This window comes from Phaenicophaeus curvirostris, chromosome 10, assembly GCF_032191515.1.
Source record: "Phaenicophaeus curvirostris isolate KB17595 chromosome 10, BPBGC_Pcur_1.0, whole genome shotgun sequence".
Classification (NCBI taxonomy): domain Eukaryota; kingdom Metazoa; phylum Chordata; class Aves; order Cuculiformes; family Cuculidae; genus Phaenicophaeus; species Phaenicophaeus curvirostris.
This window is the reverse complement of record NC_091401.1, coordinates 1,518,505-1,532,308: the sequence shown is the minus strand read 5'-3', so window position 1 is coordinate 1,532,308 and position 13,804 is coordinate 1,518,505. Positions and strand designations below refer to the sequence as shown.

At 40.4% G+C, this 13,804-nt stretch overlaps 1 protein-coding gene across 4 annotated transcripts in view; it reads left to right on the top strand.

The window, feature by feature from the left end:
• The window catches only part of ARMC8 (armadillo repeat containing 8), a 62,308-nt gene that overhangs the window by 38,298 nt on the left and 10,206 nt on the right, over positions 1 to 13,804 (top strand). For all 4 annotated transcript variants that reach the window (XM_069865050.1, XM_069865049.1, XM_069865048.1 and 1 more), the window contains 10 exons: positions 635 to 710; positions 801 to 891; positions 4,452 to 4,512; positions 6,439 to 6,639; positions 7,633 to 7,728; positions 9,151 to 9,233; positions 9,523 to 9,604; positions 12,189 to 12,275; positions 13,069 to 13,161; positions 13,623 to 13,772. In XM_069865050.1, coding sequence (XP_069721151.1) covers positions 635 to 710; positions 801 to 891; positions 4,452 to 4,512; positions 6,439 to 6,639; positions 7,633 to 7,728; positions 9,151 to 9,233; positions 9,523 to 9,604; positions 12,189 to 12,275; positions 13,069 to 13,161; positions 13,623 to 13,772 — 1,020 coding nt within the window. The remainder of the gene's footprint in view (positions 1 to 634; positions 711 to 800; positions 892 to 4,451; positions 4,513 to 6,438; positions 6,640 to 7,632; positions 7,729 to 9,150; positions 9,234 to 9,522; positions 9,605 to 12,188; positions 12,276 to 13,068; positions 13,162 to 13,622; positions 13,773 to 13,804) is intronic.

Here is a 13,804-nt window from a genome sequence, read left to right as displayed (position 1 = left end):
CAATAAAAAAGGATATAAAGACTTCATAGCCTATTGTGAAACATTGTTCTGTTAAACCAAGATGTGGTTTTGGACTGGAGGAGGAAGATCCATCATGAAGACATTTGCGAATCCTTTTTGTACAGGCAATACCTGAGGCTGTGTATGGCAGTACAACTTATGGTATACATTTGTTTTAAAATTAGTGTGGAGTCCCCTCAACTGGATGGTTATCTTTAGACATTTTATTAAGCCCGTCCTTAAGGGCTTCTGAAATATAAAGCTCAATGACGTGTATTTCATTCTCTTATGTACTTATGAGTCCTGGAAAGAAACAGTGCAATTGCTATGAGACTTCATTTTTTTGGTGTTTGCACATTTGTGAGGCATCGCAGGTGAGACCAGTGTTTCTCACTGTCTGATTCCCAAGTTTTGTCCTTGCTTGTCTTTTTCACAAATAGTTCACAACGTGCCCTATAGAAGGATCACAGGATTCAAGTGAGTTGGGTGTTTGGATCTGCCTTCTGATCATCATCTACATTTCTTACTGATTATGTAGAACTATTTTCTACAAGCCTACACAGTAGCATAGACCAGTTTTGCTTTTTAGGTTTGCATTTACTTTATGCATCATCTATCTGATATTTTTACGCAGGTCCGAATGCAAGCATTGAAATGCTTCTCAGTTCTAGCCTTTGAAAACCGACAGGTATCGATGACTCTCGTAAATGGTAAGCGTAATGCTGCTGTTGCTTAGTTGATAGTCATTTTATCGACTAGCTGAATTAGAATTACTGGCTGTTCTCTTTCATTGCTTGCAGTGTCGGTTGATGGAGAATTGTTACCGCAAATTTTTGTGAAGATGTTACAAAGGGACAAGCCGATTGAAATGCAGCTCACGTCAGCCAAATGGTAATTGTCGTCAGGAATTAAGAGTGCAATAGTATGCAGTTTAATAATTACTTTTTAACTGTTGCCTTTTTACTTGATGCAAAGTAATATGTGATCTCAAATCTTAGCAATAATTATAGATGCTGCATTTTCTAAGTATAATCTTTATAGCGTAACTCACTTTTTGCCGTACGTAAATAGGAAAAAATGTTGCTGAGCAGCAGTTTTATCAGTATCATCTATGCAGACATGGATTTTTGTAAGCTGGACTGCAGTTTTCACAAGTAGCTTGTGAATTTTATGACAAGTTTTGGATACATTTATGAGAAGCTTGGATTTTATGGTAAGCTTTGCCTTGAATAGGCTCTGATCAATAGCATGTCGTTACAGGGCATAACAATGGAATATCCTCATGCAGTACAAATTAATGTCGTCGTTGCATCACTGTTCAGAGGGCTCACTCAGGTGGTGTGGTGACAACTGTGTGCACTAATAGGGTGAGAGAGCAGAGTTAGTTCCACCTCCTAGCTGTTTTAATTAAAATAGATTCTTCTTTAAGTTTTATGTGCTCTTACAGCAGAATTAATGTTATCAATTAATTTTACAGTTTAAATCAAACTTTCCTTTCTGGTGTGGGGACATTTCTTTGTGTTCCTCTTCATAATGACTTCTACCCTGTGACAAAATGTGACCAAGTTCTACTATGCTAGGGTTATAACTCAGGTCATAAGCTGGGAATTGACTCTTAGAGACCATTTTCCTTTTGTTGTGTTGATAATAATGGAATAAAGGACTTCAGAGGGTTAAAGAGATAAAGTTACCCATCAAGGTAAACTGCTGAAATCAAACCTAACTCAAGAGTTTGGTCACTAGCGTGTTGTTTGATTATACCTGCAGATTTTGCTGCCTTGCTTTTGACCTGGATCAGCGAGTTCTTCGATTCAGTTCACCAAACAGTTTCACTGACCCTTGTCTTAGTGCAAGGTCTTAAGATCCTGGGTGAGGAACAAGCAGAGTAGGTAGCTTGGCCTCTTTTGTAGCGTTGCCAGGTGATGATGATTTAACCTCTTCATGAAAGCAGTTACAAAGGCACCGATGTTTGTGGGTTGTCTTAGGAAGGAAGTCCTGCTTCATGTGGCAGGCTGTCTGGGGACCTCCCATGCTCACCTCCAACCACAACTGGTCAATGCAGTCTGGTTTTACTGGTTTGTTAGGTACCTCTTAGTGAAGGAGGCAAGTTAAGTGCGTTGTAGCAGTCTCGATTCTGGTTGATTCGTGTGTATCTTTGAGAATTCAGAGGATTCATAGAGAACAAAGTATTAGAAGTTAGTTATTTTCTTATTGATCTCAAGATACAAAGCAGTTGGTAAGTCACGAAGGCAGGCTAGAGTTGTTATGGCTCTGGACTATCTCCTTGTTGATGAAAGCTCACAGGTCTACTAGTGTTCTTTAATGATCTGCTTCATGTGAGAAGGAGTTGTGTAGACAATCACATCTGTTGTTGTTGCTTTGTGGTACTTTGGCTCAGGTGGAAACTTTGGAATATGGAAGAAACTGGTGCAGTGAAAAGCAAAAAAAAACCCTGCAGGTATATGGAAGACAAATCTGTATCTTGAGTTTCAGACTGGGTTTCTAGTTAGTCCATGGGCAGTCATCCTTAGTAGGGCATTCAAGGCCTTGGTTTCACAACAATCTTGAGAACTTACAAAGACCTACTGGCTTTTTTTCTGAGTCAATTCCGTACTTGATTCCCTCCAAATCAGACTGTCTCCTTTTTTTTCCCCTAATGACAGTAGGAAGTGAAATTGCCACAAGTCCTCTATTTTGGCTTCTAAATTAAACTTCACTCCTGCCTTTCCAGCTTTGGTCAATTATTCTGCGGTTCCTCTCTGATGTATTAGTAGAGTCCTTGGAATATGGATGTAGAAGGATTTTTTTCATGGGTCTGTGAAGCCTTTTGTTAAAGTTTGAATCCAGGCTGGCAGACAGGGCTATCTTAGGGAGTTTCCTTTGTCTTTCAACAACTGAAGCAGACCTGGGTTCATACCTGCTGACTGAAATGGAGTAAGTATCCTTCTCTTGGGCAGCAGTGTTGGCACAGAGGGAAGAGCAGTAAGCCTGTTGGAAAAGGGATTTGTAGCAACAAGTGGAACAGTAACCTTTTCTACTGAAATTACTAGAATTGCTTCCAGCTAAGCCAAGCCCATATTAGATGAAGTAGAAGTACTTTACCTCTATTTCAAGCATTAAGTTGCTTTGTCAGCCAGTGAGGGTCTGGCTAAAGTAAGTGGCAACTTGAAAAACAGGTGCTTTCCTCCTGATTGTTCAGGTGTGAAAATAAGTCTTTCCTGCTGTCGACTGCAAGGCTTGGGCCTAGAAGTTTATCAAGTGATCTCTGTGGTAACAGTCAAGTCTTATCTTTTCATTTTTGAGAAACAGTATATAAAAAGGTTTCTGATTTTGGGATTTTAACCGTGTCTGTTGCTAGTAGGTGTTTGGAACAGGATTGGTGACATTACCTTCTAAGAGGTGAAAGAACTCTCTTCAGGCGCTTGGAAAGAGCTCAGGAATGCAGTGAAACATGATATGGTTACAGTGTGTTAATTGCTCCTTAGCTGAGCAATTATGATTGAGCCCTTGTACACTCAGCCTGCCCAACTGGGAGTTGAAACGTGTTAGTTTTAAGTCACCTTCTCTGAAATTCAGTCATTCTTTTAACCTCAACTGTGGCCTGATAAAAGCTAGTTACAAAGGCTCAGTTCAAAAGCTAAAACAAAAGATGCTTGATTGTTCCTGCACTGGATGCAGAGCAGATATCCTCCAGGTTCAACCCATTTCCTTGTAGCAAGGTAAAAAGTATAAACCACTTAAATGTAAACCACTTTTGTTGTTGAGTGAACTGCTTTGCATTTCTGGAAGTGTGGAGCATGTGGTGTAGAGGTAAATTAACAAAGCACCTTCTGTGTTTGTCTAGTGTTGTGCATCAGCTCTGTAAGCCTGGGAGCTGTTGTATCCACTCAGTTGCTATCTAATAAAGAACAAATGCCACTTTGGTTCAGTGTCAGAGGCTTAAATGGGCAAGGATGTGCTTATTCCAGCAGTGTGTTAAGCCATGCTGTGGACAGGCATTGCAACACTAACCACATCTCCTAGGCTAATGCAAAGCCTGACGGAGCTCTCAGGCTGCCAACCCAGTATCAATTCTCTTCTGATTGTTATAAGTGCTTGCAACAAAGGACAGATCTATGTATATGGCCCTTGTATCTTGATGAGAGTTGTTCATTTGCGGGTGTTTTGATTCATTTTGAGGTTTGTGGATCAATCAAGTTTGATAAACCTTTCTTTGAGCAGCCTCTGGTGCGTGTATTGATCAGTGCTTCAGCAAAGTGCCCTGTACTAGAAGTCTGCTGAAAAGCATCTGTAGTAGTTTGTCTCCGTGCCCAAGTCTGGGAGGCACAAACGTATTGAAATCAGTGGTGGAACAACGGGGAATGCATTCCGTTAGTACAGCTCTACGCTGTCTTACTGAAGAGGATGCAAACCAATGAGAGATGACTGTATGTTTTATTGTGTTGTTACAGCCTTACTTCCATGTGCAGAGCTGGAGCAATAAGGACAGATGATTCCTGCATTGTTCTTAAGGTAAGCTGGTTACGCAGTTTTCTGCTCAAAATGTTTTTCTCAGGTAGGGCTATTCTGGTTTTGTCACGTGTAAAAGGCAACATGGAATCTGTTACACTGAAGATTTCAAAGCACCAAGTTCTCCTGTTTTTTTGGGTTTTTTTAACTTAAAAACTTAGTTTCCTAACCATCCTGTGTCTTTAAGCTTTTATAGTAACACAGCTTTTTAAAGAAGTTTTAAATTAAGAATTGTACCAAAAGGTCAATATCCAGGAAAAAAATATCCCAGAGTTTAACCCACATCCCTTTGAGGTTTGTAATAATTTCAGTAACCCTTTGGAAGTAACATTGCTGCTTTGGTCTCTGTATACAAACAAGGCACTGATTTGCTTTCAATGGCTTATTTGACAAGATGGTGGCTGGAATCCTTGCACAGTCTCCTTACACGTGGAGTCTTTGTGGCCAGCAGATGATTCCTTAGGTTTCACAATGTTTTTGTAAGTTTGTTGGCTTTATACTTTGGCTGGGGAAATTTGTTATTAAAAACCAAGAAACCGTCATGCTGAAATATTTGATTCAATATTTTTGTACTGCATGTGACTTTATAAGGAATTTCAGTAAAGGAAACTTTCCATGCCATAGGAATGTAGTCTTTTTTCTTACTAGCTGGTCAGAAGAGAAAAAAAGCTGTTGATGAACAAGCATAGCAGCCAGAGATCAGATAATACTAACACTGCTGTTACTCCATGCGCTGTTGAAGTATTGCTGTAATACTGCACTAGGAAAACATGTACAATAATTACTAGAGCAAGCTGGCAGGCTCCAGTGCTTTTGGTATGTTTTTAGCATCCTTCATTCCAGAGAGTATCACACAGTTCAGACATAAGGAAAGGCACTTTAAATGCCTGATAAAATGATGTTTTCCCCATGTGTGCCTCTGTACTGAGATTGAGAAGACAAAGTGTCCTTGGAATTAGCGCAGCAAGTGAAGGGTCTGATCTGCAAAGCAGTCGGGGTTGGGGTGGGGGTGAGCTGAGCCCCAGGAATTTGGTACAGCTCTTAAGCTGTGGAGGCTGTTTAATCATTTGAACAGTCAATCGATAAATGCTGTTTCAGGTCCTCAAAACATGACTCTGAGAAAGATTTTCTACTAGCATAATCCTGCTGAAGTCAGTGAAGTTACACAAGCAGAAAACTTGATATTGTTCTTCATCCATTTTCATACTTGTGTTTGGTGAGGCTTGAGTGGATAGAGTCCCAACCATGAGACAACTGTTCTTTCCAGACTTAAGTGCTTTCCATTGAGCTTCAGGTAAAGAAAGACTTGATTGTTTTCAATATTTGAAGTGGAGGAGGTATGACAAAAATGTTGCTGTGTGAGTATAACCAAGGTAGGGGTGTATGTCAGGGTGAGGCAGAGTGGACTGGGGTTCCAAGTGGACTTCATTTGGGATTGACCAGATATACTGCTTAGGAGTACTCCTCCTTCCTTACTGCTCCGCGCAGCCAGCGTGGGCCAAGGAAACTCAAAATTATTTTTCACTGCGTTGTTTTTTGTCCCAGACTGCAAAACGTCTGGAAGGATCAAGCATTTTCTGAGGGCAGCCTGGGTAGTTTTGGTTCTTGTGTAGTAAATAAATCCATGTAAATGGGAACTTTTTTGCTTTTATGGAACTTTGACCATAGTCACTTCTAAAGTTTGCATTCACACAGACTAATTTGACTGCCTGAGAAGCTGATTGAAAGTAGCCTGCTGTATACTTAGTAGAGCCTGAACTCTTTGTCAGTGTGTGTAGCCTCTAAAACCTCTTTGTCTAAAGGTGTGTATCTAAGGAATGTTGTTGAGAATTGCTCTATGATAAGTATTTGATTTTTTTTTTTTGTGAACTGCTTTATGAATGTAGCTGTGCTAAACTATGGCTTTTGGCTTTGTTTTTAACTTTTCAGACTCTGCCATGTTTGGTTCGAATGTGTAGTAAGGAAAGACTGCTGGAGGAACGAGTAGAAGGAGCAGAAACCCTGGCCTATTTGATTGAAACAGATGTGGAGCTCCAGAGAATTGCCAGCATTACCGACCACCTCATTGTCATGCTCGCTGACTACTTCAAGTATCCCAGCTCAGTGAGCGCAATCACGGATATCAAGAGGGTACGTTTTCTTACCCAGTTCTGAAGCTTTGAAAGTGTGCAAACACAGTCATAAATAGGCCTAGGATATTTTTTTATTCTGTTTAAACCTTTTGTCTGAGTTCCTCCATAGAAAGGTGGCCAGAGTTCCAGCAGGACTTAATTCCTGATTCATATAGCAGTCCCAAAATCTTTGCCCATTCACTGCTTTTTCTGGAGCTTTTATTATCCAATAGCGCCTGGCTCCTGTTCTCCTTGTAGGCATGAGAAGGCTGCTCTTAGGTCTCCGCTCCCTTCTCTTCTGGCAGAGCAAGCGGGGCTGCCCCACCTGCTCCTCCAGATCTGCTTTCCTGAAGTCAAGGCTCTGCTCTGTGCCCTTCTCATGCCTCTTAGGAACTTGAGCACCGCTATTTTATAATTATCATACCCCAAGCACTTTTTACTAAGCTGGGAGCAGCGTGTCCAGGGTGAATCACCCTAATTCATACCTCTGGCACCTGAGTCGAGAAGTTGCCTTCCAGGAACCTTATAGGCAGCTTGTACCGTACTTTGCTGCCTTTTCAGCAGAAGTCAGAAGTTAACATCTACAGGATGGAGGTCCTGTGATTTAGAGACTGTCTTCAGTTCACACTTTTGCTTCAGTTCTCTTGATAAAATTCTTTGGTTCTGTCCCAGTTCTTTCACTCTTGGCTTGTTCCTGTAGGTTTGTGTTGGGTAAATAAAAATAGGCTTTGCCTGCGTGTGGTCTGGATAAAGCAGAAACATAATAGAAGTGGTTTGGCCTTAGATTGTTTATTTTGGTTGACTTATCTGTAACTCAGGACAGAAATTAACCTTATTCTTAACTTCCATTTATTGGATTCAGTTGGTAAGTGTTCGGTTGGATATCAGCTAGTGGAACAGCAGTTTGTTGGTCTTTGTGACTGCCCTTGGTGGCACTAATTTACAACATAAGAAAATACTACCTGTGATGTTTTTAGTGTCTAAATTCGCTATCTGTGCTTTTTTTCAATAGCTTGACCATGATTTGAAGCACGCTCATGAACTGCGCCAGGCTGCTTTCAAGCTCTATGCTTCCCTGGGAGCAAACGATGAAGATATCCGAAAAAAGGTGAGTCTACACCAAATGCTAGTGTTCAGACAAAGGCAGAGCTGGAGCTGGGCTGAGGGACCATGCAAGAATTTCTTGCGGCCCTGTTTTTCCCTGTGGTATAAGTAAGCTGAAACAAGAAGATTCTCTTCCTATTCACATGCCAAGTTTTACATTGTACTTTCTTTGCATGGGATTTGAACAAAAATTAATGTCTTGCTGTTTAAAATATAGGAGTAAAGTTTATTTATGTGAACATCTTCTCAGTGGTGAGCTAGATTCTCACAATAAGTTTTTTCAACGCGTTGTGGTCCTTGCTACACGTAAGCTGTGCAGGGATATTGTTGTGGCGTATGAGTGATTTCTGAAACCGGAGTTTTAAGGGACAGAATATACCTACTGTCATGTGTCTTGTTATAAACTAAATACTTGAAATAATAAACTGTAGAAAGTCTAACCATATTAGGGAAACAAAGTCAAAATTTGTTCCATGATTCTGCTGTGACCAAGGAGGCTTGCACTGTGTTAACACAGCAGTTGGTGTGAAGGAGAACAAACTCTATGCGGATGTCACAGGAAAGAGACGGAGGGGCTGGAACACTTGTACACTTAATGATTTGGTGGAGAGTGGAGGGTAATTAAACAATGAATAATTAAAAGAGGCCTTTTTTTTAGCTAAGTTGCTATGTCATACAAAATCAGCAGATACAGGAGAATTTTCTGAGTTTAGTTGCTGCTTAATGGGGAAAAATAGAAGGAAGAAAAATATGGACAGGAAGGAGGCAGGAAAAGACAGCATTGAGAAGATAACTAGCAGGAGAATTTATCAGCGAGGAGCCATTCAAGATCTCCAGAATTCAAACCCATTGATGTTTCTTTTCTTGCAGGATGAATTTCTTTAGTTCATAACAAGGATCCTTCTTTTACTTATTAAAGCGTGGTTTTTAATAAGTAGTAAGAGTGTACGCGAAAAAGTGGATTTATCATACAGAAACCAGCTTTCATCTTGGTATTAACTCCCTTTTATCCTAGTTGGAAGTCTGTGTGCTGGCCAGGTCTAAATGTGCCAGATGAACCGTTCTGTATTTTATTTCCAGGTAGCTCCACAACACACCTCTCGGCTGTGGTTTGTGTCTACTGCGGGCACTCGCACACTCTTTTGTTTTACTATGACATTAAGGGTAATTCATATCTATGTATGAATATATTGTTCCTTGATGATTAGTAAAATCCTTTTGAAAGCAGTAGCAGAGCATGGAATGTAGATGTGTTTTATATGCAGATACACACTACTTTCCACTTCCTCTGGGTAGAGGCTGTGGATGGCTGGTTTTAGCTACGGGTTTTATATGCAGTATTTTAAATGGTGCAGATAGAAACCCAACAACCTGTAAGTGCTCATATTACTTTATTCATATAACATTAATTCCTTTTTTGCTCCAGATCATTGAGACCGAAAATATGATGGACCGCATCGTTAATGGCTTATCTGAATCTGGTATCAAGGTGCGATTAGCTGCAGTCAGGTAGGAGGCTTTTCTGAGTCCTGCAAATACTTCTGAACTGTCCAAGTCTGATGCTGCATTGTTAGAATTTCTGCTAATTGTTTAAAAGCTGATGTGGAGTAATTTCTACAGTTGGAAAATTATTGGAGGGGTGGGGAGCTATCCTCAACTAGTTCAGTGTTTTCTTTTTCCTGTTTACAGTCTACTACTTTCCAAATTCTAAGCTGAATCTTTTGTGGAAGCAATGGTCTGTGTTACTGCAGGGTAAGTGTGGGTGTGTTTCACAGTGGAGGTTTCTTTTCCATTGTAGATGTTTGCACAGTTTGTCCCGTTCTGTACAGCAGCTCAGGACAAGTTTTCAGGATCATGCTGTATGGAAGCCTTTAATGAAGGTAAGCAGAGTCACGTCTCAACTACTGAAGTGTTCTGTTCCATTAAATGAGGATATGGTGTCTGTTCAATTCACGTGCCTTTCGTAGGATCATGTAGAAATGACCTAGAATTCAAAATTCCATGACCTTCTCCTAAGAGAACCATAAATAAACAAAATGAAACAGAAGCAAAAAGGACTGTAGTTTGGTTTTTTTCCAGTGATCAGTGAGTGAAGCCAAGTGAGCCTCAATGTAGGACTAATCCCTAACAGGGTTCTAGGAGCACTAGATCTCCATTAATGTCAGGCTCAGACTAGATGGCACAGTTCAGGCTTGGTCTGTAAGCCCCACAAGGGAATTTGGATCTGTGATTTCTCCTGTTACTATCCACCTTCTAGATTTCATTACAGGTTCTAAAACTGAAGCCAAAGAGTTCAGCAAGACCTTTAAAAGACACATTTTTCTATAATGCAATTATTGAGAAGATCAAATGGGATCAAAGTGTGGATGGTATATGTCATCTCTCATCTTGTAATGTGACTGTCATTAAGTGCAGATAAATAAATCACACTCTCAGTTTCTACATCTTTTAGACCTTGAAAATGGAAAGCAGATGAAGTCTGCTAGACAGACGCCTGAAAATATAGGCAGGGTAGACATCCATGACAATCTCCAAGATAGTCACCCAAAGTGAACTTGACTCTAATTGGAAGTAAAATAGCCAAACCTGGGGAAGTTCACTTGAAAATAAACTGATGAACTTGATAATGAGCGGTTATGTAAGTTGACCTCCTAAAGCTTCACTCAAGAGCTTGGAAGGAAGGAAGGAAAGGAAAGGATCAGGACATCCTTCTGTTATTTCTAGTGATCTAGATATTTCAGTACAAGAAACATACCTGTTGGACATACGTTTTATTCAGGCCTGACCTTCTCTGTTCTGCTTGTGTTTTAATTCTCACAAGTTATGGACGAGAGGAAATTTGACTGATGGTGCCTTGATGGCTGCAGGCCAAGAAACTTTCTCAGCTTTCTGTGTTGCTTGTGTGAGTTAGAGGCCCTAAAGTATGGTCCTGCTTTTTCCTACAGCTTCCGGATGGAAACGATGGGAAACTTGTTTTCTGACAATATTCTCAATGCACTTGTTAAGAGTTAAGCATTCATTGAATTGAGTGTGTGTGCGCAGGACTAATCTACGGGTGTCTAATTCAATAGTCTTATTGGGAGGTCAAGGGAGATTTATCATGCAAGGTTTTGTTATTACTATAGCGTAATAATCCCATGATTCAGGACTCATGATCATCACCTGAAGGGGCTTGGAGGAGTGGTTTGAATATTGTAAGAGTTTGTGTAAGGCTAACATGAAGAAAACATAAAGGCCCTTATAAATGTGAACCACAAAACCAACAGGATCGCTTGAAGAAGCACAACTAGCATAAAAGGAGAGCCCTGTTGCATAAATTGTGGCTGCCCAATCCCTGGAGGTGTTCCAGGCCAGGTTGGATGGGGTTTTGAGCAACCTGATCCAGTGGGAGGTGTCCCTGCCCAGGGCAGGGGTGGAACTGGATGGGCTTTAAGGTGCCTTCCAACCCAAACCATTCTGTGATATCGGACTTCTACGTAAACACAGCTGCTGGAAGTTGTTAATTTTGTTTGTATTAAATAAGCTGAAGTCAGAAACCTGTATGTTCATTCTAAAACATCAAGAATTGTTAATAGAAAAGCAAAAGTAATATTAAAAAAAGATAATTAATTTTCAATCTAGGTTAATAACCACTAGGTAAGTCCTTTCTCTCTCCCGTAGCATGTATTCCTGTATAAGCCATGGAAGAATAAATCATATCTAAAGCTACAGGACTTGGATATATGTACTGTTGCGCAAACTGCTGAAAATGCAGTAATTGTTAACGTTTGCCATTTGCAAACTGCTCTGAAACCAAAAGTGCCACAGAATAACCCCACTTATTACCCTTTTCTTTGCTGGAGGAGCAGTTGTGTCCTTCCTCCCTCCTGTTTCCTCACTGAGTTTTCTCAGAACTTGCAAGGGAAACGCTCCATTTAAGAACAGCACGTGTTGGTCCTGTTGGAGATCCAGGCATGAATAAGAAAATAACTTGTTCCAGGCTGCTGATTTTCTGAAAGGATGGTCATGAGGCAATCTGCTGTGTTGTGCTTTGCACAAGATACAGAAGCATTGAGGAGGCTCCTCTTGGAGCTTCCTCCTCTTTTCTATGAACCCTGACACAGAGCTGTGCTGCAGGGCCCAGCCTGCCCTCGGTTGAGAGGGTGGCTGCAGGGCTGAGTTACAGCTGCCAGCACATGTGCTCTGCAGAGCTGAGTTCTGTTCCTGCTGATTTAACTTGAACCTGAAAGCTCTCAAATCTGGCTTCTGCAAAATGACTTTGCGTTGCTCCAGCTTGTCGCGTCATGTGCATCGTGACGTTGAGTTGAATGAGCACTGTCTGGATCTGCACTGCTAGCGTCGAAGCATCTCCTATAGTATGGAGTATGAAAGTACAGCTCATTTACAGGTATTCCATTTCAAAACAATCCCTTCTTTGTCCTGCTAGTTAACAGAGGTTCTGTACTCTCCCCTTTGTGACTGCAGGTTTTACAGAATGCTCCAAATGAAATTCTGGTAGTAGCATCTTCCACGCTATGCAATCTTCTTTTGGAATTCTCTCCAAGCAAGGAGGTGAGTATTTATCTAGAAACAAGAGGAGATAATCAGCAAATGTTACATTGTACAATGGCTGAATAAACATAAAGGTATCTTAATTGGTAGCCACTGCTTGTGGAGTGTTATAGAGCTGGAATGTTAGGCAGACTGGATCACTGATAGCTTGCGAATGAAAAGAAATCATCTGTTTACAGTGCTGTGGCAGTTAAATATGGTTAAAGAGTTAAATGTGATCTTTGAAGAAAAATAGGCATGAAATTTTGGAGATTTTTACTTGCAAAACGCTATTGTCTAAAAAATTCATAAGCAAGGAGAAAACAAAATGATAACTGGCAATATGATCCATTGTCTCAGAGTTACTGCTGTAAGCTTGAAATGCTGGCATAGCTGAGTCTTGTGGGTTTTATTGTTCTCGAATGAACAGTACAGGATATCTGGTTTTGAGCTGTACTTCACACAGATCAAATGTCAGCAGCTGGAAGTTGTTGGGGAAAACCTGTTTGCAGAGTGTGGCAGATGTGTCTATCACAGCAGTATGTGTGTCTATATATGCGTATAAATACACAAACACACATACACACACAAGAATAAAGCTGTCTTGACCTGAGTTTTTTCATAAAAACCTCCCTTTTAACGCTGATGGATATAGGGTGCAGCTTGGCCAGCTCATGTGAGTGGACTGGACATCTTGTAAACTCAAGAATAAGATATAAGCAAGACTTGTTTTTGTGTCATATTTAGTTTTGTATATATGTCTAATTAGTCCAAGTAGTGTTTAAAAGCTATTTTTCCCCCCTCTGCATTTTAGCCTATTTTAGAATCAGGAGCCATAGAACTTCTATGTAGTTTAACACAGAGTGAAAATCTTGCTTTGCGAGTGAACGGCATTTGGGCTTTAATGGTGAGTAGAATGCATTGATGAAATACTGCTTGTGATTTTCATTAGAACATTTGTGAGTGTGGCTTAATAATAACTGTCAAGTCCTTTAAAAAGAACAGAGCTGAAATCTGGCTTGTCTTTCCACCTAACTACAGAAGGAAGTCAGCCTGGAACACCTCATAAATTAGTCCATAAAATAAAATAACCTTTTCAGTTCTGATACCAGTTTGGTTGCCAAAATCATTCAGGGAAACAGTTCAGTAGTGTCAGTAGCATACCAGGGGATGAATAAAAGCATGTAATAACCAGGTCAGCTGTAAGACTCCGAGGAAATTTAATTAATCATTCAGAAGTTCCTCATAAATGATAACCTTTGCAATATTAATTTTAGCAAGGTTACATACTTGCAGGTAATAGTCTTTTAAAAGTGAAACCCTGAGTTTAAGGTAAAAAATGAAGCTAAAAATGTTGGTTTCTTTCAGAATATGGCATTTCAGGCGGAACAGAAGATCAAATCAGACATCTTACGAGGTCTAAGTACAGAGCAGTTATTCCAATTGCTTTCTGATTCCGATGTCAACGTTCTAATGAAAACTTTGGGACTGCTCAGGAATCTTCTATCTACTCGCCCAGTAAGTTGAGCTGCAAACAGACCTTCTGAAAA